Source organism: Lissotriton vulgaris, chromosome 8 (assembly GCF_964263255.1).
Source record: "Lissotriton vulgaris chromosome 8, aLisVul1.2, whole genome shotgun sequence".
In the NCBI taxonomy this organism is placed as follows: Eukaryota; Metazoa; Chordata; class Amphibia; order Caudata; family Salamandridae; genus Lissotriton; species Lissotriton vulgaris.
Window position 1 is genome coordinate 1,420,423,651 of NC_141696.1, and position 27,638 is coordinate 1,420,451,288.

Here is a 27,638-nt window from a genome sequence, read left to right on the forward strand (position 1 = left end):
CTACTTTCCTCCCACCCCTCGCCCTCCCTCCCAATATTGCATTCGCAGGGGGTGGGAGGGAATAACAGCTAGCACGTGGCAGACCGGGTTGGGAAGAGCCCGCGGCTGGCGCCGTTCGTGGGCCATGGCTATATGTAAAGCTCCATCCGGCCAAGATTATATGCCGCCCTGTGCCTGGAGTGCCCGCAAAATTGCCAGCTCCCTTTAGCTCGCCAAAACGTACTCCTCGCGCTCAGCAGACGGATCTGACATTCCGTCGCCTGTGATGACGTCAAGCTTGCTGACAGTAGGACCAGAGCCCCAGCACTTAGAATCAAAATTGTGATACATTGTAGCAGCGGAGCTAAAGCTACCAGCAGCCTTAGCTCAGCTGTGAGCCCCATGCCTGCTGGCCTTGGAGCAGTGCGCGCAAGCCACAGGCGGCGTGCAGCTACAGACTCTGGGATTTTCTCCGCGTTTTTAGTGACAGCGGACACACAGCATAGGCGTGACAATGCATTTCTGTGCGGTAATGCGGAGTACCTCACTGAAATGCATTAGTCGAACGCCTGATGCGTGACACTTGGCAGGAGTGGGTAAGAGTTACTCAGTGCCACAATAACTAAATCACAACGAGGGATCTTTATTAAGTTCTCAATATAGCTGATCAAGATTTTATAGAAATTAAACCCAATATCTGTGCAGGTCAGGACCCAGGAAATGCCATCAGCAGAATTTACAGCCCATGTATTAACAATATAATTTGTTTCTCGACCGAGCACTTTACACAGTTAACTTTAACTACGTTACACACGTTCTGTGCATTCCATAAAGACTGATCTGTTCAGAAAATTACTCCACTGGAAGTGCCAGTCTCACCACTGCCTTATCCAAGCTCCTATTGGACCAATCAACTTCCTGCTTCCCCTCTCAGTTGCTCCATATTCTTGCTCAATTGCTACATTTCTCTGCACTTATTTATATCCTTAAGATGGAATCGGTAACGCTACTGCATGTGGCTCTATTTAAATGAATAAAATGGTAGATCAAACCTCAATAGTCATAAACTGGTCAATTACCACGACATAAATAGATTAAAGATATATTTAAAATAAATTGGGCAATCATCTCCTGCAGGTTTGGAAGGTTGCATTTGGCATTTCTTCTCACTGCTTAGGCAATTCTGTATTTCTTACAGGATGACGTTGACAGGCTAATTGAGTTTCGGTTGTAGAATGAATCAGGCTGTGTGGAAAAGACTGCACTTTATGATAATTAGAACACAAGTATGGCATGCTATACAAACAGAACTAGATCTCAAACATAGGGTCGGGCACCATCCTCCGCGGTAAATGCTGGCCGCTTCCTAAAGTTTTGATATCCTGGAGGAGCCAGGAACCAATATAAAAAAATGAGTAAAATACTTTTAATAAAACTATTCAGCATTAGTTTGCTTTTATAATCATTTAGGCTGTCATACTTTAAGTGATTTCTTCCCATTAAAAAAAAAAACCATTTAAGAGGAAAACGTTTGTTACGTGACACCTATGATGCGGCTCATTCAGACATTAACATGGCATCACTGTTCATTCAGTAGTCCAGGGTTGACTTTCCAAATGGTTCCAAGTATCCCATCACAGCGTGGAATCCGAGAAGGTTCGTTTTCGTGTGCGGTCAGTACAGTAAGCAATGTGACTGTTATGTTATAGCATAAAACTTGGTGGTGCTGTTTTGCTGGGGGAGGTAAAGAAGCTTTACCTCAGTATACTGTACCTTCCAGTCTTGTGATTTTACCAATGTATATAACTGTATACATCCTATAACTACCAACCTTGTTTGTAAAATACGGACTCATCTCCCTTTTACTGGCAGTGCTCTACCACTCGAACTATAAAAGAGGGTAACCATAAGGCAGAACTGATACCCACTTTCTCTCCTGTTGTTGAGTGATGCTACCATGGACGTCCCAGGGGACATGGTTGCTGTTCACCTTCCAGAAGCCTGGAAACTCCTAACATGGCACCTGCGGCAGCCTGTAACAGCCTCATCTGCTGGAATGAATTCCATCACAGAAGGAGAAAAGAATGCCAGAGACCAGGACTCAGCAGCCACCTCAGGCACTGGTCTCCTTCAGAAGGTTCTCAATGCGCTGTCATTTTGAACGTATGTTCCACTCTCTGCAGCATCTCATTGCCATCCCCGTCAATATCCTGCCTTCTGTGGTCGCATCTCAAACCATTCTTCTTTCCCCTTATGCCACCCTCATATTCTTACTTGAGGATAGCTAGTACCAATTCTGGAGAAACAGCTTCAAGGCAAGGGAAAATGTTCCAGTCAGTCTACTTCATTCCCCACCTGAGCCAGGATTGTGTACACCAGTGACCAAATGATAAAGGTTGTGGTATTTAGGTGGTCCGATTAGACATTAGATTTTTGCATCCATCTGGTTACGGTGCAACAACAACTCCTACTTAATGCTGTGAAAGATATTTTGCATTAACTTTGCTATGACATTGCAGAAATAACGCAATGCTGTCCACTAAACAAGTACTGCCTAAATAGGCTTACATCACTCAACCTTACACCAATGTTTAAGTCTTGGTATAATGGTTTCCATTCCATTTCTTAAAACTTCGATGTTGCTAGTCATCTCGTCTGACCATTTTTCGGGGGCCTACTCCACGGATCAAAGTCAAAACACTTTTTTCAGACCAATTCTCTAAAATGTTGTATCATTGGTGAATGAAGCTATCACAACGAACTTTGCCAAGTCATACAACCGCTTAATGTTAGAAAGGAGGGTGTCGATTGCTATTGTGATACCCAGATCTTTGCCCCAAGTCTGGGGATATCTTGATCATCCAATTTATCTAGGCAATGGAGACCTAAAATGAAGGTAACCTACACCCTCATCTTGGGGCATTTCTCTGAGCATCTGAATATGGTTTGTTGTTTTCCTAAAGTACAGCTACTTCTCCATTGGCTCCTTCCAACCCAATGGAAACGTAATGTTTCACATGAAGGTTGCAGGAAGATCTGGATCATGACCAAACACGGATTAATTTGACATAAGAGCAAGCACACATCCTGTTGGAACTACATCAGGGGGATAATAACAGTCTACAATGTGCAGACAGGCACAGCAGAATTCAATATGATCTCAGAAGGATACAACTGCTGGAACTTAATCAAGTCAGAACAGGAAAGACTCAACCATCCTTCTGAAGGGGAACAAGGAAGGCATATCAGATATCCAAAAGGAGTATTCTCTAAATAAAAATAGCTCTTCCCACTTCGAAGTGAGAATGGATGTAAAGGGATTTTTAAGGCAGAGATCTTTTGTCCTCAATCGGTGGCAGGATAGTAAGGTGATTGTTTTATTTTCAGATATTCTAGGGGGGGGGATAAATAAATGTAATACTAGTCATGCTAATATGAACTTAATTCTCTGAGCGAAGGCAAATCTATACAGGAATGTATCTTGACTAACACAGGCTCTAGTTTTCGGACATAAATATTATGGACTGCAACATCTTGAGTGCTTTAGGATGACATTTTCAGGTCATCTAGCATACAAATAATTGAAAAGGCTTAGTTAGAGCCAATGGCTTTGACAACTCTGCAGGATTTGTAAATAAAAGACAGGACCCCAGCTTTGTTGATAAAGGCACTTACTTCGTATGATATTCACCAGGTATTTCAAGACCACATGGGTTGCCACGGACATGCTGGATTTAAGAGGAACCCCTAGACTTCCGCCTTTGGTTATGATGAGCAGGAATTGGGCTAAAGGGAACAGAGAGAAACCCTGACAGGATTGTCCTGCCTATTAGGTCAAATAGTATTACCATCACAGTTGGTTTCTTAAAACTTTGTTGGGGCCAAGTGGTCCGTTTTCAGTTTTGTATGACCATTAGGGCTTTCACAAGCAGCTTAAGAGCACCCAGAGTGTTAGAAGCGTGCAGGCACAGACGTGTGTTATTACCCAACCTGAGAAAAACTGAACATCATGCAGGAGAATTAGTGAGGGCCCTATATAACTATGTTTAAAAAGGTGTAGGCAGGAATATCAAATCTCCAATATCGACGGGACTGATTATAATTACAACAATATTGAGGGAGAAAATATCTAAAGATAAATTTCTAAATACTTGCTATACCCAACTCGACATAAACTTACCTTGGTGATGTATATATCTACAAGGTATGAACAAGTGGAGTTAAGAATAGTAAATCCTTACCTCCTTCTGTGTACCCTTTCGATATTGTGACCCATGATATTGTTGTAATGATATTCTCTCCCGTCGATATTCTGGATTCAAAATTCCCAGCCACAATCACAGAAAAACAATACCTGAATAACTTATCGGGAAAGAACAGCCCTCTGGGACTTATAAGACGTTACCTTGACTATTCAGGATCTAAAGAATGTCTAGTATTGGAATTGTTCCTAGCGAGGGCTTATTCACGCTAAACGCTGGTGAAGGCTTAGCTGAGCCCCATTAGCCACTGTGCCAGCGGTGTCAAAAAGGCTCAATAGTACTGCTACAGATTTGTCCCTGGTTCACTGTACAGCTGGTTCGGTCCTTCACGATAGACGCCTCTGTAATGAAGTTGAACATCGTTGATTGTCTTGCATAATGAAAAAAAATATTTCTGATGTTAAGAGGGAGTTCTGGGAATATGTTATTTTTCATTGTGTTGCTGTTGCAATAATGTCATCAGAAGCAATGTAAAAGATCATGTTCTCATAATGGGTGGGAAACAGCAGGAAGAACATTTAAGCATTATAGAGTGAGGAAGAGAGTGGAAAGAGGAAACCTGAACTCACCTGGATGAGTGTGGTATGAGTCTAGTATGACTGTAATGATCTTGTCTTAAAAACAACTTAAAACAACTTCCGCCGGTGAGTTGAACTCTGGCTGCCAGTGAACATCCGTTATTCACTGTGGTGCTTAGAGACTTTCAAACTTTGGAATGAAACAGCCCAGACCCATTGAGCAGACAAGTTAGTTCACAGAGCAGATTTGTATTGCAGAAGGAGCGCGTAAAATATTGGATACTTTACACGAGATAGTCCCATATTAAATTATATTGTATAATTATACAAGTTTGGATTGCATTACACATTTGTATAAACTGAGGAACGGGGAGGGTGGTGAAAGGGCTGATAAGGGGATAAAACGCCAGAATTCCCAGTTCTGGAGTAGGCATGCTAGTAAAAGACTACAGCTCCTTTGTCGGTTTTCTTTTTTTAGTCCACTACTGTAAAGAGATCAATACAGGACAGACTGAGGGAGGAACTATAAGTTAAACATGCTGAGAGAAATGCCAGGCCTTCTTTCCCTTATAAATCTTTATTCGACTTTGAGGAGACATGTGTGCAGCATGTATGGAAGTCTGGCAGCCAGGATAGAAAAGGCCTTTTTCTGAACCTAGCCCTAATGATCTGAGATTCCTCAGCTGTTCAGACACCAGAGAAGGATGTAGTGGATATAGAGCAAAAAAATGACTACTATGGGAGGAGATTTAATTAGCAGCTAAAGCTGCTGAGTTTCTGGCATCCGTTTAACGCCCTATGATTCTAAAAAAATTACTTAGCCCATCTGTGCCTAAGATACAAAAAAGTGTAACAACTGATTCTCATGTAAAATGTTGAGTCCTCAAGGTCAAGTTCATGATATATATATTTATATATTAATTACTAAGGGTATTGGTTGGACTTGTACTGGGTGATCCCTTGTGTCTGGACAAAACTACACCTCTCTAAAAAGATAGCACTATGCTAATCCCATGCTTAAAGATGTTGCTGTGGAAATGGAAGATACTTTGTCCCTTTCTAGATTGGCGTGGATGGCACTGTGCTAATCCCATGCTTAAAAACTTGGAAGAACCATGTCATGAGGTCATGAAGACCCGGACACGGAGGAGCAGGGAGGCCGCTTTATAAAAACAAGGTTATCAATTGAAAGACCGATTCCCTGTAACCAAACTGCGAAATACTCATCGCGTCACCAACAGAATCAATATAAAGTCTTTTTTTGCGATTCCAAATTGAACAAGGAATCCCCAAGATCAACTTGGTCAAGACCACATCATAAACCACGGTGGCTCCTCTGTGCCGATATATGAGCGGAAAAACTGCCTAAGAGAGGCCTAATTTCGCCCAAAGATTCACAATAGCTCAAGACAAGATTAAAGAAAAGTCTTGCTCAAAACCAAAGTCTTCAATCTTAAGACTTCAAGTCAATCTAGTCAAAACGTCCTGATGAAAGTGCAACTATTTCAAAACCACCGAAACGCCGCGTCAACCCCTGTTTTTTGACTGTTTTATGTTTAAGGATATTGTTTTTATAATGAAATGTATTGTTTTAAACCTATGTTTTTATTTTAGAGTGTAACCCGTAAAGGGAGGTACCTTATTTAAATAAATTGTGATATATTTTTATAAATTCTTGTTTAATTGTTTCTTGTACTTAAAGTGTGACGTTTATTGGTACGAAGGTTAAGTGTACATCGAGTAACGCATTTTAACTAGCATTGCGTCCCCCCTCCCCCTAGATGCCACACTGTTCTAACAAATAGTTAATATATTGGTTATTGGATGACCAAAAATTAAGACCACAGGGTTGTCTTTTTTACAACTTTGGATTAAACTTTTAAAATAACAGAAAAAGAGAGCCTTTGACACAAACATAACATAACAGGTGTATTTGTAAAGCGCACGTTCGCCCCAGCAACGGGGCATTTTGGCGCTAAAATAACAGATGTATATGGTTACCCAACTCAATGGTACTCATTTTATCGACCTCAAATGGATGAAAGGCTGAGTGGACCCATCGGGATTTGAACCTGTGACCATGAGGTCGAACACAGGCTCCTGCAGTGGACACATTAGTCCACTGAGCCACCAGACCCGGCTTCAACACGGCGCCATTTTGTAGGTGCACTCGGCATGCATGCGCATATCTACCAAATGACACAGGTGCTTTCTTTTTTGCATTATATCTACTGATCCAAGTTGGATCTGTAACTAATCAGAAAAGAAAATGTGCAAAGTGTGTTTTTTTTAATTGAAAGCAAAGGTGATGGGGAGTTGAGAACAGAAGCAACAAGAGAGCCAAAGCAACACGGGGAAGGGAGGGTGGCTAAAGCAACATGATACAGGAGCCAAAGCAACACAGCGGAAGGTGGGTGGAGGAAGCCAAAGCAACACAAGGCAGGTTTGGAGGGATGGGAAAGCAACACAGAGGGCACGGGGGGCGAACAACAAGGAGGGCGTGGGGTAAAACAAGGAGTCAGGCAGGTCGCTCCTCATGCCACCACACGGCTGCCAGCTGTTCCGTGCCTTGCTAACTTGTGTATCACTTTCTGGTTCTGCTGCCTATTTATCTGCACCCAACTCCCTAACTGTCTAACTGTTCTTTTTTCCTCAGGTTTTTCTGTTGGTGCCCCCCGGCTGCTGCCCGCCGTATTCCCGCTGTTTCCTACTCTTCCCGACGCTGCGTCCCTGCGGCCCCGCCCCCTGCATTCCCATTGGCCACCCCGCTCCCGCCTCGCAGCTGCTCCTCCCTCCCTCTCCCCCTCTTTTGGAGGCCGCGCAGTGGTGAAGGAGCGACTGCTGACCCTGCTCGCAGGCAGGTAGCTCCCCACGCCACCACGCGGCTGCCAGCTGTTCCGTGCCTTGCTAACTTGTGTTCATCACTTTCTGGTTCTGCTGCCTATTTCTCTGCACCCAACTTCCTGGTTCTGCTGCCTATTTCTCGGCACCCAACTCCCTAACTGTCTAACTGTTCTTTTTTCCTCAGGTTTTTTCCGCCAGTGCCCACAAGCTGCTGCCCGCCGTATTCCCGCTGTTGCCTACTCTTCCTGCCACTGCGTCCCTGCATTCCCACTGGCCACCCCGCTCCCGCCTCACAGCTGCCCTCACGAGCCCTCTCCCCCGCTTATGGATGCCGCGCTGCAGCCGCGCCGCCGGCGTGCCAAAGGCAAGCCAGTCTGCGCCTGTCAGCGCCTGGACCACGCCCAGCGCCAAAACCCCTGGTCCCTGCGCACTCCACGACGCAAGACCCAGATACGAGGCCAACACGCTCCTCGCACTCAACGCCGGCCGAGACCACCGCCGCTTCCAGGCTGCCCATAAGGATCTTTTTCCTGCCGCACCTGCAACTTCACCTGCAACAGATCCAAACCTCCAAGGACCAGAACCAACCACCTCCGCTGCATACTCCTCAACACCCGCTCCGCACGCAAACACGCCGTTGAGCTCTGGGACCTGCTCGACACCTCCGACCCAGACGTTGCCTTCCTGACCGAGACCTGGTGGAACGACTCTTTAGCGCCAGACATCGCCGTAGCCATCCCGGACAGCTACAAGATCACCCGCAGGGATCCAGACAATGGAATCGGAGGAGGTTTAGCCATCATCCACAAGTCCACCCTCAAGGTCTACACCTACGCAGACGACACCCTCAACACCGCCGAACACCTGCACTTCAGGATCCACACCGACCCCAACACCACACTCAGAGGAACACTTGTCTACAGATCCCCGGACCCAGTGCCCAGTTCAGCAACTCCATCCCCGACCTCGCCAGCACCCACGCACTTGCCTCCACGGACTAGATCCTCCTCGGAGACCTGAACTACCACCTCAAGAACAACAACAATGCCAACTCTGCTACCCTGATCGACAACCTTGCCAACCTCGGCCTCAGACAGCTCGTCAACAAACCCACCCACGCCGCAGGCCACACCCTCGACCCAGTCTTCACCACTAGCACCCATGTCACCTACAACTGCACCACCGAACTCCACTGGACCGACCACCATTGAATCCATTTCACCTTCAAGAAACCAACCACGCACCACCGCGCCCAACAGCTGCCTCGCCGCTGCTGGAGCAAAGTCACCGAAGATCAAATGACCACACTTACCCAGAACCCACTGTGGAAAATTAATACGGTTTGGTAAACATTATCCGCGCCATCTTGCCTTTTCCCCCGATGCCACACTTTTTGTCGTGCACACCCGCCATTTTAGGTGCCTTGGTCAGAACCACCCACTGCACGCCGCTGACCCCCAGCATGGCTCTTCGCCCTCACAAGCACCCCCCCCACGCGCTGGTCACCCCCGCTCTCTCATGCATGGGCCATAAACCCTCTCCATCTGCGCTGCTCTCCCATGAGAATCACACCCCTCTACCACGCAGCTCTGCCTCGGAACCCCATCCTGTTCCAAGCGCGACACCTCCCTCCATTCCTTTCATGGTCCCGGATCCTTTGATAAAAACCCCCTTTCCTTTGTGCCCGTTTGTCTTACTCGTTCCCAGGCCGCCACCTGGCCCTGCGGATACTGTTATTCCCCCCCCCTCCTGTACGGTAGGAAGCTTCCCTCATCAAAGGATCCATGAGTTGATCAAAGCCCCCACCCCATGAGATCCGATCAACCTCACACATGCGTGAATCAGCGGAATGTCCAGCTGCGCGAGAATCATCACCTGTTGTGACCGGGGTGGGGACTTCAACTGTAAATGTGTGTGGGAGCGGGCCTGAAGCGGGGATTCCGAGGATGTCTTTCCGTACATCAAAGGGTTGACAGAGATGTGTTTTATGCAATAAAGTAATAAACTTGTGTATAAGAGGCCAGGCCTCAGAGATGCGGTTAGAGCACCTCGTGACGATACTTGCTGTCCGAACTGATGTGTTCTCCTCCGGAGAGAATAAAACCCTTGCTTTCTGCCTTCCAGTCTCCAGCGCCTGCCTCTTCATTGATTAATATTTTGTGGGTTACAGAGGCGACACCGCCGGGCAATACTTAAGGATCTTTGTTTATTGATTGCTTCGTACCTTTTTACACCACCCCGACCCCACCGACCTAGACGCCGCCGCCCACAACCTCAGACAGTGGATAGACGACTGCGCCAACATCCTCGCCCGCTCAAGAAACCCTCCAACAACCACACCAGCAAGAAAGCTACCTGTTTCACCGAAGAGCTCCAGACCTCCAAACGTACATGCCGGAAACAGGAGAAGAAATGGCTCCACGATCATGCACCGGACACCACGACCACCGCGACTACGGTAGACTCGACCCCCGCAAACACCACCTGCACCAACCTCCTAACCTCCTGGTCCTACATCAACAACAACGACACACGCAAGTTCATGAACTCCATCCACTCAGGATCCCCATCAGACCCCTGCCCACACCACTTATTCAACAAAGCTGACACATCCATCGCACCCCAACTACGGAAGGTCATAAACATCTCCTTCAAGACAGCGACATTCCTGGAAAGCTGGAAGCACGCCGAAATCAATGCCCTCCTCAAAAAGCCCAAGGCGGATCCCAAAGACCTGAAGAACTTCCGGCCCATCTCTCTGCTCCCCTTCGCGGCGAAGGTCATCGAGAAAACCGTCAACATGCAACTGACCCGCCACCTTCGAGGACAACATCTTAGACCCCTCTCAGTCCGGATTCAGACGACACCACAGCACCGAGACAGCTCTCATTGCCGCCACAGACGACACCAGATGTCAACTAGACAACGGCGAAACATCAGCCCTTATCCTCCTGGACCTATCAGCCGCCTTCGACACGGTCTGCCACCGCACACTAAAGTCATGCCTCCAAGAAGCCGGAATCCAGAAGAAGGCCCTGGACTGGACCACGTCCTTCCTCACCGGCAGAACCCAGAGAGTCCGCCTCCCACCTTTCGGATCCAAAGCCACCGACATCAGTTGCGGCGTACCCCAGGGCTCATCCCTCAGCCCGACCCTGTTCAACATCTACATGGCCCCCCTCGCACAAGATGCCCGCCAACACGACCTGAACATCATCTCCTATGCTGACGACACCCAGCTCATTCTCTCCCTCACCAAGGACCTGAAGGACTGGGTTCTTCTAAGACCCAGCGGTGCCAGGGACAACACCTGAAACCTTCGTGGGTTACCTGTTCCGGCGTACAAATGACAGAGACACGGGACACTTCCTTCGGCGTCAAAGATTCGAGGTTTATTTACTGCAGTGAACACAGAAGTCACAAGAAGTACATAGCATGTAGGTTCAAGGAGACTGCTTCAAATTGTATCTGTGGATCGCTCCTTTTATACAGTTTTTCGTCATAGAACAACATGGCAAACAAAAGGTTACAGCCCAGTACCCACAGTAAATTTCATAGGGGGTCGCTTTCATGTATTCAGGGCCCGGAACATAATTACAGTAGCATTGCCGGTTCCCAACTGTAAAAGTACATCTTCCCACCATTAGTGCATTCCATTCGGCCTTGAATGAATCAAGGAAGAGTCAAAAACAGGTGCAGAGGAAGACAAAGATAGTCATCAGATTGAAAAGAGTGTAAGGAGGTGCTATCGGAAACACGATTGCAGGGATCAAAGGAGACATGCCTAATGAATGCACAACTGAAACAATAAATCGGCACGGCAAGATGAGCCTCGAGCGGGGCCATCTGCCTTACAGTGTCATCCCCCTCATCATAAAGACACCCTCAAAGGAACACGTGTCTTCCGCAAGAGTTTGGGAATCCCAGGGTCACGAAGCGGACAGTGTCCGTTCGCTGGCTACTTGAGGGCAAGAAACAAAATGGGTGCCGTATCCAAAATGGAACCCGTGGGTTCAGATGAAGAAACCCACGAAACAGACGAACGGTTTAGATTAGCGCAGCGAAAACACGTACACCCACTAAACTCGTCAGTTGCGGTTCATAGATACCAGACCCGACCATATTCGAGCGAGTCGAAAAACACCACTTACAATTGTCACGGAACCTCAGACGCTCCTTTTGCCCTCATGTAGGCAAGCACTAGTCGAAATCAGAATCGATCTCGATATTCATCAGACCATCCAGATGTTGCTGCAACATTATTCTATCCATCAGTGCTTCCTTGGAAATAGGTGGCCGTCTTATACACGTCGTAGCACAGAGGCCACATAAGGCAGGACCACACTGTACACAAAGACAACACGTGAACAGAAATGCTACAACAACCCCAATGATCATCAGAATTTTCCAACCCCACGTCGACATCAGGCCCCAAAACCACCCTAGTAGAGTCCAATCACCTACGTCCACGTGTATGGACTCGGAGATTTTATGCAACTTCGAGATGGCTTGATAGACAGTCGGAGCGTTATCAGGAATGAAAATGCAGCAACTCGAATGGATCACCTTACATACTCCACCTCTATCTGCAAGGACAACGTCTAAAACCATACGATTTTGTAACGTCATAAGCCTGTCAGCCTGAAGCTCTGCTGTAATGTTACCAAGGGCACTTGCAGTGATATTAGCGGTCGATTCCACCACTCGAGTCAACTGTCTCAGGTTCCTACTATTGATCATAGGTCCCCAAAACGGCAAGAAACCCTTAAAGAAGTCTCCTGCCTCTTGACCGGCAGTGTCCTCTTCACTAATAACACCTCTCACAACTCTGGTCTTGTGATAATCCGGCCCAACAGTAAAGGTCAGCGGCAACAGATTCGCAATATAACATGTGCCTGAGAAGTCACGAGGCAACCATGTATATGCGCGGTCATAACAGACAAAGTATATACCCTTGGCAGTCAAAAGAACAGGGAAAGAGGCCGTCGGCAAAACATACGTTTCGGTACAGGCACTCCTCCCGAGCTGAGCTTGCGGGCTTCGGCCAAGACCTTTCAGACAGAAATTACCGAGATGGGGTACGATCCAGATCGGAGACGAGCTTTTAAGCTGCCGATCACCCACTGACATACTATACTCAGCCTCACTCAGATCTCTGTATGCTCGCACCTCTTCCTCTGGGATAAGCGATGCGTCGAAGATATCCCTATCTAAATCGGCAATCGCTCTTGCCAAAGGCTTGTGGTACGGGCCAGGACCATGATCTGCAGTGCGTGGCTCTCGATGGGGGTAGGAATCTAGTGCGCTACGAAACATTGTTTGGAATGCTCGAGCCGAACCCTGGGAACTATAAGGAAGGACCAAGTACGGAATTCCCCTATCGGTGGTGTGTGGCATTAACCCACACACCCAACAGTTGGTAGTGTTCATCACCAACTGATGTTGATGAAGGAGCTGAACGAAGGAATTGTTCATAAATTCCGCACGTATAACCTGCTCGTGTTGGGGTAAGATGAAAAGAATGAGGAGAAACAGTGGAAGTAGGGTTTGGTTCAGAGGAAAGGGTAGGTGAAGCAGAAGGCAATAATGATTGTATCGCATAGTATACTCCACCCACCAATAACGAGGAAACAGTTAGGAACAGTAGGAACACCTGAAACATAAAGCATTTGGTACGTACAAGCCTATGCAGTTCGAATCTTTGCGCTTGAGTCGTCTCCACTTCCGACAACTTCGAGAATGCCATCCTCTAAAACCGTCCGCAACGTTCTTGACGCACTTCGTTCTGTGTAGCAAATTGTCAATCCCCAGCAGTTCCTAGGAATCGACTGCCTCCGACCTAATGTCAGGACCTACTAAACAGAAGGAAGTACCCGCACGGCCCTACGGTCAACCCGGATGCAAGGTTTCTTTTGATCAAACAATATATACAAAATCTCCTAGCTGTGGAAAAACACACACGTGGAAAAGAACTCAGAATGTAAACAGAAACCACAATTATTCAAAAATGTTCAAGATGATAATGGGGGTAACGTGGATTTAAAAAGGAAAAAAAACAAAAATAATTTATTAGTCTCTGGTATTGGAACGAAGAAAATATCTGCTTCTTCCAGGACGAGTCTGCTCTTCAAACAATTGATCGGATTGTGGAACAGAGTCCTGTCGGTCAGACAATAGTTCAGATCTTGAATTCTCCAATGGCAAAGGTTCAACAAAGTTATCCGGCTGCCCTGAAGTATCTCCCACAGGCTGAGCATCACTGAACGACGCAAAGTTCGGCAAAGCTTCTGTTTCTGATGCGGCGATGCCAGTCCTCACCCAGGAGTCCGCTGGTAAAGGTATTGGTACCTTTTTGGTGTGGGTGGCGTGCACCCAATGCTTGCGGCCCTCCAAACGAACAGCAGTTCTCGTGGTGAGGAGCACCTGGTAGGGTCCCACAAACCTCAGCTCGAGGTTTCGCTTCTGGCCAAAATTTCAGGTAACCACCCAGTCTCCGGGTTGGAGCTGGTGGCCTGGACCCTCCGTCTGCGCCGGCAGTGCTTCAAAGACCTGTTGATGAATTAACCTCAGTTTAGAAGTCAGATCATGAAGATAATCAATTAGCATTGGATATTCAAGATCTGTGAATGACCTGGGGCTAGGAACCCCCCAAATATTTGCAGGACGGCCGAACACAATCTCATATGGGCTGAGCCCTACTCAAGAGTGTACAGTCGCCCTAGTTGACAAAAGAGCCAAAGGCAAAGCGTCGGGCCACAACAGACCAGTCGTAGCCTGAATCTTTGCGAGTTTTAATTTTAGAGTACCATTGTACCCCTCAACCAAACCTGCTGACTGGGGATGATTGGCGCTGTGGAATTTTTGTGTAATTCCAAGGCCCTTACACACACTCTTCATCACACTCCCCACAAACTCACTTCCGTTATCAGACCATACAATCCGTGGCATTCCATACCGAGGAAAGTATTCCTTCAGTAGGACTTTCGCTATGGACAGAGCAGTATTGTCTTTGAGAGGGTAAGCTTCAATCCATCGGGAGAATGCGCAAACCACAACTAAAACGTATTTCAGGTTATTACATCGCTCCATATGGATGAAGTCCAGCTGGATTACCTCAAAGGGACATGTAGGAGGAGCAAAGTGGCCAGGGGGTGTAGGAGTGCCCTTGCCAGGATTGTACATCATACATACCATACAATTCTTGACCAATCTCTCAGCGCATTTAGCGATACCATCATTCTTCCATACAGGGGACAACAACTTGCAGATACCTTTCGCGCTGATATGTGACAAACCATGCGCCATAGTTACAACAGCTAGCACATATGCATCCAGCAACATCCACCTTTGATTCTCCGACAAATCAATCCAACATCCATTCGCATCCAACTTTCCTGTGCTCTCCTTCCACTTGGTCTTTTCAGTTTCGGTGGCCTCATTCTGAATCGCTTTCACACTTTCATCAGTATCCTCACACATACCAGTTTCTGCAGGCCACCTTACCGAACTCGTCACATACATTCTGGTTGCAAGATTTCTCGCAGTCTCCTTAGCAATCTCATCAGCAAACGCATTGCCACGACCAACATCATCCGTCACCTTACGGTGCGCACTGCATTTAATAATCGCCACCTGCTTGGGCAATGTAAGTGCGTCTAAAAGATCGTTCACAAGCTGTCCGTGTTGAATCTTCGTGCCATGCGATGTCATAAAGCCTCTCTCTCTCCACAATCGTCCAAAGCTATGAGCAACACCAAAGGCATACTGGCTGTCGGTAAACACATTCACCCGCTTTCCTTTCGACAAAACACACGCTCTCGTCAATGCAATTAATTCTGCAGCCTGTGCAGAATTCTGACTCAATCTCACAGTTTCCACAACCGTACTCAACGTTACCACAGCATACGCAGTCGTCACATCACCATTCGGCAACTTAAAACACGAACCGTCCACATACAAAGTATCATCGGGGTCTTCCAATGGAGTGTTTTTTAGGTCAACACGACCCTTCGTTTCTTCCTCAGTTCACAAATAACAATCGTGAACGTATAGTGTAAACGGCTTACTGTAGTCAGGAGTACCTAACACAGGGGCCGAACACAACGCATCACGCAATTCAGAAAAACTCTTCTGACATTCTTCCATCCATGGCAAAGGAGTTGGAACATCCTTGCACGTGAGGGCTACCAATGGTTTCGCTAGCAATGAAAAATTTGGAATCCATTGCCTGCAGTATGACGTGATACCTAGGAAGGCAGGCACATCTCTCTGAGTTGTTGGCACAGTCATTCGAGCGATCGCTGCAATTCTCTCTGGGGTCAACCTTCTTCCCTCCTTTGACAATAAGTGACCTAGATAGGTTACTTCTTGGCAACAATATTGCAGTTTAGATGGTGACACTTTGTGACGTAAGTCACAGAGATGCTGTAACAGAGACACTGTAGCAGTTTTGCAAATTTCTTGTGTGACCGCAGCCACCAATAAGTCATCGACATATTGGATCAAGGCCGCACAAGCCGGTAACACAAATGCATCAAGTTGACTCTTCAGGGCTTGGCTGTATATTGATGGACTCTCACAGTAGCCCTGAGGAGCCCGTTTAAACCTAAAGCTGCGACCACCTAAAGAGAAACCGAATAAGTCCCTGCTTTCCTCAGCAATCGGAATGCTAAAGAAAGCATTCTTCAGATCGATCACTGAGAACCAGGACGCAGATGCTGGAATCAGAGTCAGTAAAGCCGTGATGTCAGGCACCACAAGGAACTGAGGAACCACAATTTTGTTCACCTACCGTAAATCAATGACAAAACGATAAACAGGAGGCTTAGTTGGATCAGTGCGTTTCAGAATAGGCAACACAGGACTATTACACACGTTTCCCCGTGTCTCCTCGATAACATCTTTCTCGATCAAGTCATAGATGATTGCTAACAACGCTCGCTCCCCGTCAAGGGAGATACGATACTGGGGAATACGTGGTAATCGCACATTCGATTTCAATTGGACAACATAAGGGGAGATGTCAAGCAGGCCCACGTCATTGGGACCTGTTGCCCACAAAGATACAGGAAGAGAACTCAATTCCGGTGGGAGCTTATCAATTGACAAGTACATAGGAGAGATTACTCTCTCACCCAATGTAAGCTTCACTCCCGCAGGAGAACAATACAAAGTCGCATACAAACGTTTCAGCAAATCCAGGCCCAAAAGATTTTCACCACAACCAGTAGTCAAAATCAAAGGAGCTATCTGCTCACAAGGCCCAATTGTGAGGGGCAAAGGGCGAGAAACCGGATTGCTAACAGGGGCGCCAGAGAATCCAACGGAAACATTTGTTAAGCCAGACAAAGGTGCGCCAGGGAGTTTCGAATGCATAATGGAACTTTTCGCTGCACCAGTGTCCAACAGAAAAGGCTCAACTACGCCCGATGTGGCAACTGCGACGCAAGGCCCTCTCTGATCAACCGGAACTGATACTACTCCCTCTCTTTGTCTGTGGCTGTCCTAGTAAGTACAGTCATCAGTACCCTGCTCGATGTAAAAATCGTCCACATTGTACTGTGCGGATCTACCTGACGATAACCCACGCTGATCAAAACAATTATTGGGATCAGAGGAATTATTAGAACGTTCATTTTGATTCTGAGTAACACCACGACCTCTACCTCGTGAAGCCTGTTGAGGACCACCACGACCTCCTCTAGATGAATTACCATTATTTCGATCGCGCAAAACCGGACAATCAAATTTCAAATGACCCTCACCTCTACAATAGGCACATTGATTGTACCCAAGCATAGATCTTCTGCGAAGAAGAATCATTCTGCGACTGTGACCTAGCGGACTGCGATTGTGATCTATTCCGTTGTTGAGAATCATTCTGATTTGAGCGCGGAGGATACGCTTGCTGTAACAGAACCTTCGTTTTGAGTTCTTTGGTCTTTTTATCTGCACGATCATTTTCCTCCTTCTTTCTATTTTCATAATATTGGGCCGTGGCCAATATCTGAGCAGCGGTCGAAACAGCCCACGCACTTTCTGAATTTTTTAATTTGTTGCTAAGTTCAGGCAACAAATTCGATACGAATTTATCCACAAACAACCTCTGACCTCCCTCAGTGCTCATATCTTGACCACTGTGATCGACGAATGCCTCCTCAAATCTCGTAAAGAAATCGGAGACACTCTCGTCCTTCTTTTGCTTACAGGCAGACAGTTTATCCCAGTTAACTTTCATTGCTGGCATAAGTATCTTCATCAATGTTATTATCCTTTGGGGAAGATCAGTAATAAGCTGTTCAGGCTTTGCCCCACCAACTTGTCGCACGTCAGCCGCCACAAGAGCAGCCCAATCGCCGCCTAACTCGGCTGCATGATTTTCTTGACGAATTTTCGCCCAAATCGGTTGCGGTACGACATTGCCGAACAACATGTCGATGTCGGCAAGATTCATGATCGTAGCATCCACTAATTGGGACAATTCCTTATAATATCCTGCAGGATTTTTGCGAGGGTCAGGCAAAGTCTGCTTAACCTGTAAAACTTCCGATCGTTTCCATGGAAGGTGTATCCAGACTCTCTGGAAGTGTGGCAAAATGGGAGGAACTTGAGCAGCATCACCTGGCATCCACACTGGTGGAACTTCACGCATGGGATACTGACCAGGTGTTGCCATCCATTCCTTATGTTCATCTTTAAACAGTGCACGAGGCATCACAGTGGGACGAAAAGATAGAGGATGCTCGACAGCACGTCGAACATTGCTACCCACAATCATACCACTCGAAAACTGAAGCTGAAGTTCAGTTACAGCGACCAGTACCTCGTTTACCGCGTCAACTGATATCTCGTCGTGTAAGAATTTGCACATTTCTTCAAACACGAATCTCTGTGTTGGCTCATTAAATTGAGAAAAAGTCTCAACAACTACGCGCAGGGGATACCTAATCCAATTTTTAGCCATGTTAATTAGCGTTTCACATTCCCTACCACCAGGAAGCTGACTTCGTCGTTGGGGGGCATCAGAATCATCAGACCCAAGAAGCGGCCCAAGAGGAGAGTAAAAGTTAGCAACAATATTAGGAATACGTCGCCGAACGGACGGGGAAGAGGAGAGAAGTAAAGGGGTAACAACAGGAGGACCAAAGACAGGAGCAGTAGGAGTAGACACAAGAGCAGAAGTAGCAGGAACAACAGCTGGAGAATGTATAGACGGTGGAGCAGTGGGGACAGTAGCAGTAGCGGGTAGAGGAATAGGAACAAGAGGATTTGCAAGGACAGGACCAGCGACAGGCTGATTAACAGCTGCCGGAACAGCAGGTTGAGGAACAGGAGGAACCACAGGGGCTGTGGTATCCTGCGCATATGGAGGTGGTGACTTCAATAGATAGGACAACAAGGGATACTCTACTGCTTCCTCTCCCTTCTTATCAGTACCTGTCGGTAAAACGGGATAACATTTATCCACTGTCATACGTTGTAATCTATCAAAAACTTCCTTTTCCTTCTCTTCTTTGTCGCTCTAAAACTTCTCTGCATTTCTCATCGTTGTAACGATACCTTCTCTCTTATTACATTTAAGCTGTTTGATTTCTTTCTGCTTGGCTTCTTTACGCCATAACCGAAAGGAATCAAACATGGCCGGCTTGCTTTCTTTTGAAACAATTTAGCTTCAAGATTATCTAAAATTGGGGTCTCAAAAATACCATGAGGTGGCCAACTAAGGACACCGTCATCTTTGGTATAACGAACCCAGCAATCATTGAATGTGATGGGACCCACACCATGGCGACTATATAATTCATAAATTGGAGTTCCAACTGGAGGTATCGGACATGAGTCCTCCAATCGGGAATCCGCACCACAACCTCTAAAGCAACTGAACAAAGTACTACGGCCAGGCATCGTGCACACTAACCGAGTTTCACAAACGTCAAGGGTTATTGGATTACAATGTCCCCGCAAAAGTGCAAAAACCCTCGGTTTTTGGCGACTGCAGTCGTCAAATAGAACAACTAAGAACAAAATACAAAGAATCACAAATGCAATGGAACCATGCAACAACTAAGCACCCACAAAAACTAAGGAATCTGGGAGCGACCCACAAATACTTAACTCAAAGAACAATGGCGTCACCAGAAAGGCCCGTCAATCGTTCCCGCTGTACCAAGGACTACGCCAGGCGCCAAAACAGGTCGACAGTCAGGGCATCGGTCCGTCGCAGCTGTCAGAAGGCGGGGATCTTCGCGAGAAAAGTCTTCGGGCCACTTGTTTCGACAACAGGATCGATGAAGCGGGGTGCACCTTCCCTCGGAGATTTCACACGAAGTTCCTTACGATCGTCGGGCTTTGGACCGGTACCGCTGATGCCGCCCTACGTTGGGCGCCAACTGAAGGACTCGGTTCTTCTAAGACCCAGCGGTGCCAGGGACAACACCTGAAACCTTCGTGGGTTACCTGTTCCGGCGTACAAATGACAGAGACACGGGACACTTCCTTCGGCGTCAAAGATTCGAGGTTTATTTACTGCAGGGAACACAGAAGTCACAAGAAGTACATAGCATGTAGGTTCAAGGAGACTGCTTCAAGTTGTATCTGTGGATCGCTCCTTTTATACAGTTTTTCGTCATAGAACAACATGGCAAACAAAAGGTTACAGCCCAGTACCCACAGTAAATTTCATAGGGGGTCGCTTTCATGTATTCAGGGCCCGGAACATAATTACAGTAGCATTGCCGGTTCCCAACTGTAAAAGTACATCTTCCCACCATTAGTGCATTCCATTCGGCCGTGAATGAATCAAGGAAGAGTCAAAAACAGGTGCAGAGGAAGACAAAGATAGTCAACAGATTGAAAAGAGTGTAAGGAGGTGCTATCGGAAACACGATTGCAGGGATCAAAGGAGACGTGCCTAATGAATGCACAACTGAAACAATAAATCGGCACGGCAAGATGAGCCTCGAGCGGGGCCATCTGCCTTACAGTGTCATCCCCCTCATCATAAAGACACCCTCAAAGGAACACGTGTCTTCCGCAAGAGTTTGGGAATCCCAGGGTCACGAAGCGGACAGTGTCCGTTCGCTGGCTACTTGAGGGCAAGAAACAAAATGGGTGCCGTATCTAAAATGGAACCTGTGGGTTCAGATGAAGAAACCCACGAAACAGACGAACGGTTTAGATTAGCGCAGCGAAAACACGTACACCCACTAAACTCGTCAGTTGCGGTTCATAGATACCAGACTCGACCATATTCGAGCGAGTCGAAAAACACCACTTACAATTGTCACGGAACCTCAGACCCGCACACCGCCAAGATCACCCTCCACAAGGGAATGAAGGCAGTCGCCGAATGGATGAGGAGCAGCTGCCTGAAACTGAACTCTGACTAGACGGAGGTCCTCATCCTCGGCCCCACCCCCTCTGCCTGGGACGACTCCTGGTGGCCGACTACACTGGGAACAGCACCGACACCCATGGACCACGCGCGCAACCTAGGATTCATCCTCAACTCCTCCCTCTCCATGTCGAAGCAGGTCAACGCCGTCGCCTCCTCCTGCTACAACACCCTACGCATGCTACGCAGGATCTACAAGTGGATCCCGATCGAAACTAGAAGAACGGTGACCCAAGCCCTCGTCAGCAGCAGGCTGGACTACGGCAACACACACAACGCAGGAATCCCGGCCAAGCACCTACAACGACTACAACTCATTCAAAACGCCTCCGCCCGACTGATCCTCAACATCCCCCACCGCAGCCACATCCCCCCCCACCTGAGAGACCTACACTGGCTCCCCATAAACAAGAGGATCACTTTCAAGCTCCTCACCCACGCACACAAAGCACAACACCGGACCAACCTATCTGAACAGCAGACTCAGCTTCTACACCCCCACCCGCCAGCTCCACTCCGCCAACCTCGCCCTCGCCGCCGTCCCCCGCATCCAACAAGCAACCTCCGGTGGCAGGTCCTTCTCCTTCCTCGCCGCTAAGACCTGGAACACCCTCCCTACCCACCTGTGGCAGACCCAGGACCTGTTCACCTTCAGAAGACTCCTCAAGACCTGGCTCTTCGAGCAGTAGCAGCACTCCTCCCCTCAGCGCCTCGAGACCCTCAAGGGTAAGTGGTGCGCTTTACAAGTGATTGATTGATTGAGAAGCACATGGACAAGCGTAAAAGGGAGAGATGAGGAAAAGCACAGAGAGCAGGTGAGAGAAGTACACGAGCTAGACACTTTAAAAACACATGCACTCTCATTGAGTGCTTAACAGAAAAGAAAAAAGTAGTGTTTAAAAAGCCAGCAGTGGAAGTAGAAAGCCTGCGAATCACAGCAATGGTAAAGAGCCAATTCTTAATGGGAGGGACAACCACAAGATTGACGAGCTGAGATGTGAAAAAGAAGCAGGCACATTAGTGACAAGGAAACAAACCAATGGTAAGCAAAGGGCAGATTCCAAGACCTTTTATGCACTTGCTAAGCCACAATATGGCTCACAACAGACCGCATGCACTGTCTCTTTGGCGCATGCCCTGTCTACTAGGATCCACCTAAAAACGCATGTTAGAAGTTACATAAAATACTAAGATCTCAGAAGGGACAACAGAAATATAAGGTTTTCAACTTCATGCTAGTGCAATGAAGGCCTAACTATAACACCAGGGGTAGCGGAAGTGACATCATGCACCTTTTTGACCACCACCAAACAACATCAAAGGGTTATGCCTTGCCTCACAATATCATAGGCTTTTTAAAGAATCGAAACTACATTAAGAAGATCTGTTTTTTGTTCCCAAGACATTCCAGAAGTAGCAAACGCAGTGCTGAGGTGCCAAATGGCACATCAGGGCCAGTAGATACTAGTTAACGGTGGTACACGGTCCACATGCAAAGGAAATCACAGAAATCCGAGTAACCACAAAAATAAGGATGTAAAAGGCGATCTATTAATCTTACCTGTAAATAAAGGGGGGAAACCTTCACTGTGTACGATGGGAATCCCGAGGTAGCAGATGAAAGATGAATCACGTGAACTGAAAATTGTATGGAATCTCCCATCACATTGCAGCAAATAACCTGGGAAGAAACACAGATTAGCTCTGAAAATAAATCAATATTTTTTCTCATAAAGTATAGCAATAGTCTTTATATTTCCCCAGGTCTTCTAGACCTCGTGGTTCTAGGGTTTTACACTGAAATGGACACACATTACATATGCAGAATATCACAAGCAATAACATTTATTTATATACAAGCTTTGCAACTAGTATGTGTTCCTTTTCGGTAACTCTGGAGCGCAAAGACAGACTAGGAAGTCCAAACGATGACGTAGACAACCCTTTCCGAATCCGTCAATCATGCCCCACTAGTCTGTTAAAGTCCAATTAAATGCAACTTTGAAAGGTTCACATTTCACATTTATTTTGAACTGCAAGTTGTTAGAAGGGAGCCAAAAGGCGCTCCACATCTTGGGACCCTCTAGTACAAGCCATCAGGCTTCAATTTTAAGAATCGTAACTTCCAACAAAAAAATAACCCCACACCCACCTCTCAAACAGCATAACTATCTAACCCAACACCTTACCTTACATTTCACCTGAGGTCACAGACTACGATCAGCTCACCCCCACCCATATCACCTATGCCCTTGTTTCTCCTCCCATATTATGACACACCTCCCTAACGTACCATCATGTCAAGCGGACATTCACAACAAATAAAATTCTCACTCCTCAACCCAAAATCCAGGAGCAAAAATAATGTCAATATATTTGGTCTGCTCTCAGAAACCACACCAGACCTCATCTTCATTACAGAAACATGGTTCAGCAAAGGTTCCAAAACCAAGTGCCACAAAGTCATCCCACCTGAATATGGCTTCAACAAAATTGCACTAGGAAAACTGGAGAAGGCCAGAAGTCATCAATAGAAAAGCATTAAAAAAAAAACATACGGAAATCTTCAGTGTGAACAAGTGCGAATCCTAGCTGGTAACGTCACCTCAATCCGACTCTTCCTGTGTCTTAAAATATAGACTACCACCAGCAATGCAAACTCTGAATGTAGGTCTTGTTAGATACAAGATTCTTTGTATCACCTTACACTACACATTCTAGGAGGTCTCAACATCTGGTTTGACCAGAACAATTTAATTACGCAACCACTGCCATCACATCCAACTTTGAGGCCTTCACCCTCCAACGAATTGTTTCTGGCCCAATTGACTCCACTGGACACACCTTGGACATTTCAATTTAACACCTGGGACATGCCACAGTGAGTCCAAAAATTTGAAGCGACGACTTCATTGCCTTCAAGATTAAATCACCCGTCCAAAAATACAGAAATACCGACTTTTAGGATGTGCACTACAATAAAGTCAGGTCTGGTGGCTCAGTAGACTAATGCGTCCACTGCAGGGACCTGTGTTCCACATCTTGGTAACGGGTTAAAATCCCGGCGGGTGCACTCAGCCTTTCATCCATCTGAGGTCGATAAATTGAGTACCATTGAGTTAGGTAACAAACATCTGTTTCCAGCGCCAAGATGTCTACCGGTGAATGTGCGCTTTAATAAATGCAAATGTTATGTTATAAACAGTAGGGGGGGGGGGGGGAGAAAAGAAAAATTATGGTTGAGAGAAAAATGGTTTCAAAGAGATACACAGCCCCTCATTATATATTGTTGGCATCATTAAGGAGGTCGAAGAAGGATGAAATATGTTTTGGGTATCCCGTTGAGGAGGGGATGTGCCCTTCCAGAGGGGTCAATCCTGTTCCGAGTAAATGGAGTCTCCTTCGGAGTGACACTGCGAGCAATAAAACGATTAAAGGACCGGCAATCTAGTGCAATTATTATTGGCTGAGATGAATTCAAGCACCCGCCGCTTCTTTCCCGAGTAGATTGTCAGCGAGGGATTCCCGACTTGCACTGCTTTCAGGGACAAATATAAAAGGAAATTGTGCATGCATGCGCGAGTGATGGAGAATCAAGCGGGGGATGCAAGCGGCTAGGCTGGCCTATGGCGAAAATCATTCACTGCCCTCTGCAAAAGGGGAAGGGATCTCTGACGATAGATACTGTAATAGCGCATACAATACATCTTACACAATCAGACTCATCAACTAGGAGGATTTATTTTTTCAGTGTTTGCGTAGCCGGACGCATACTGAAATCACAAAAAAACTCTTAAAAGCGCAGTAAAAAATAAAGTACTGATTACCTTACGTGTTATTATAATATAGCGGTGCATAAATTAACCTGGCTGCACTTAAGGATGGGCCTCTCTGCCATTTTAGCACAGTGGCATCTACAGACACATGATAGACTAGGTTGGCGAGGCTGCCAAAGCAAGAGCCGACCACACAAGGTGCCGTGAGGTCAGCCGCATTTCTTGCAGGCTATCCACTTCCTGGAAGCATCACAGGGAGGCTTGTAGGGCTTCTGCACCAGGGCACATTTTCCAAACGTATGGTGGCGGGAACAGTATTCATCCCGCCTTTGGGCCCCTGTGATGTGTACCCCAAGGCAGAAGAGGTCTTGCCGGGCTCCCACTCAGAACCATTTCCCCTGATCGGAATGGCATGTCCCGGAGGGAGAGGGGGGGTGGGGGGGGGGGGGGGGGGGCATCATGAATACCACGTTGGACGCTATTAAAGAAACCACTTATTTTGAGGGCCCTTTAGGGCAATACAGGGTTGCCTTTTCAATCGCAAAAGGAAAGCTGCGGGCACCCGGGAGTAATGATCATTGCGCTCTTCTCTGCACAAGCGTTTGAAAAAAAATAGGATCCAAAATAAACGTTTGTTAAAGGAGAACTGGTTTTCTTTCAGTAATATTTCTTTTCATTCTTTCTGCTTCTGGTATTTAAGGTACTTCATTTCAGGCGCCCACTTTTTCTTAACAAGAATATTTCTAAGTGCATACTGGAATAGCAAAAACAATTATGATTTTTTAAATTTCATGCAATATATACGCGTCAGGTGCTTAGTGCGTGATCCTCAAGAATATATTAAAAATGCTGGCATATTAAATGCAAAATTAATGGTTTGTAATGCCTTAAAAACAACTACTTATCCAATGGTTTACACCAGCATGCCTCGACAACATAAGACAGAGAGGGTCGTGTAATTTATTCAGTGTCTTGCTGGCAAGCACTACGGAAACAGATGTTAACCAAACCTGAAAGAGTAAAGATGCCTTTATGCCAGGCGGTACCAGGCGTGAGGTACTCGCCCACACCCCTTACCATCCTGTGGGGGATTACCCTCACCAGCCCTCTTACCATAAAGGACTGTCTCTGATGGGTTTGATTCTTGGCAGAGGTGTAGCTGGGAGGGTGTCTGGAGTAGGACGCATCCTACTGAGTAGAAGTAGCCAAGTCCTCATCTAGGTAACCTTACTCCATGCTAAGTCCTAACCCTTTCCTATTCAACAAGTGTGCATAATCCTTCCATAACAAGAAAGAAGAAGATAAGGTGGAGAATAAGCATGAATGGCTTGCCAGGGATGAAGCAAATCGATTTTGTGGACCTTTTTGTTAATCAAGCATCGCCTTTTGGGAAAGCATCGAGCGTGAAGTGCTTTCAGAATGCATGGCCTCATTCAAGATGGAAAATTATTCCTTGGCCTAAAACTCTAGAAGTCAATCACACCAATTCGTTTTTTCAAGTGTCTACTTGTATGTCTAAGTCTATCTGGTGCCTGGAGAATGAAAGGACATCAAATTCAGAGCAGGTTTCAACTGAATCAACAAGCATCACCACACACATCTTTTTAGGAGTAGTCCAGGAGGGAAGACCACTTTCACACAGTGTATTGACCTCAGCAGCCTATGCAAGACCTTCAAATGGATCCGCCCCCCCCTCTGAATCCAGTAAGACCGTCACCCACGCATTCATAACAAGCAGACTAGAATATGGAAACGCCTTCTAAGCTGGAATCAACAAATTTCTGCTCAGCAAATGTCAGACAATCAAGAACACCGAGGCCAAATTCGTCCTCTGCATCCCACGACATGAACAGATCACCCAACACCCGCGAGACCTCCACTGGCTCCCCGAAAAAAAGAGAAAAACCTTCAAGCATCTCACCTACGCCTACAAAGCATTCCCAAACACGAGACATCAATACCTCAATGAAAGTCTCCTTCCACGTACCCAAGAGAAACCTCTGCTCCACTGACCTCGCCGAAACCCCACGCATCCACACAGCCAGAGCGGGTGGTAGAGCCTTTTCCAACATTGCGGCAAAGACCTGGAACGAGCTCCTGATCGACATCAGACGCTCCCCCACTCTGCACACCTTCAGGAAGAGCCTTAAGAACTGGCTCTTCGGCTGACTCAGATCTGCACCCCGAGCCCTCATGAGTGAGTAGCGCGCTTCACAAGTCCCCGATTGATACAATTAATACATTTAACTTTAGAGAGTTAAATGGAGCATGGTGACCCAGACCTATATTCCACTGCCTAGAGCCAGTATCAGTGGAATAGAGACTGTTCAACAGGGAATCAGAAGAATACAATAAGGTGGTACTTGCTAGTCTGTCATTGAGGCCTCAGCGGTGCCACCTTAGGACAGTCTCCAATACTGCAGATATGGCATTTCACGTTATGGCACTTATAGATCCAGCAATGATGCGGACTACAAGTTTTCTCCTAGATCTTGAGAACAATAACGGCTGGCGGAAAACACGCCAGCCTTGTGTTCACAAAAGCAAATCTCATTAAATGGATATTTTCTTTAACACAGAGTGAACAAAAACATCTGCATGGCACTACTGTATAACAGACCTTATGCTGCTCCTTGGGCACCACTTCCAGGGGTAACTAGGTTGAATAAGGTCTTCTCTAGGAGGAGGACAGATAGGCCTGGATCTCATGTACAACAGGACATGGTAGAGTCACACGCTTGTGTCTAGACCGAGCTATTGCTTCACAAACAAAAGGTAAAGTAGGGAACTAAAATGATGCACAACAAACAAATGTTTTAGCGCCTTCTGGGCCCAAGGTTTGACTACAAATGTTTTACAGCACTAA

General features: G+C 46.7%; 1 protein-coding gene across 1 annotated transcript in view; it reads right to left on the reverse strand.

The window, feature by feature from the left end:
• C2CD2 (C2 calcium dependent domain containing 2) overlaps positions 1-27,638 on the reverse strand; it is a 417,550-nt gene that overhangs the window by 234,935 nt on the left and 154,977 nt on the right. The window contains exon 3 of the mRNA XM_086935444.1: positions 22,558-22,677. Coding sequence (XP_086791570.1) covers positions 22,558-22,677 — 120 coding nt within the window. The remainder of the gene's footprint in view (positions 1-22,557; positions 22,678-27,638) is intronic.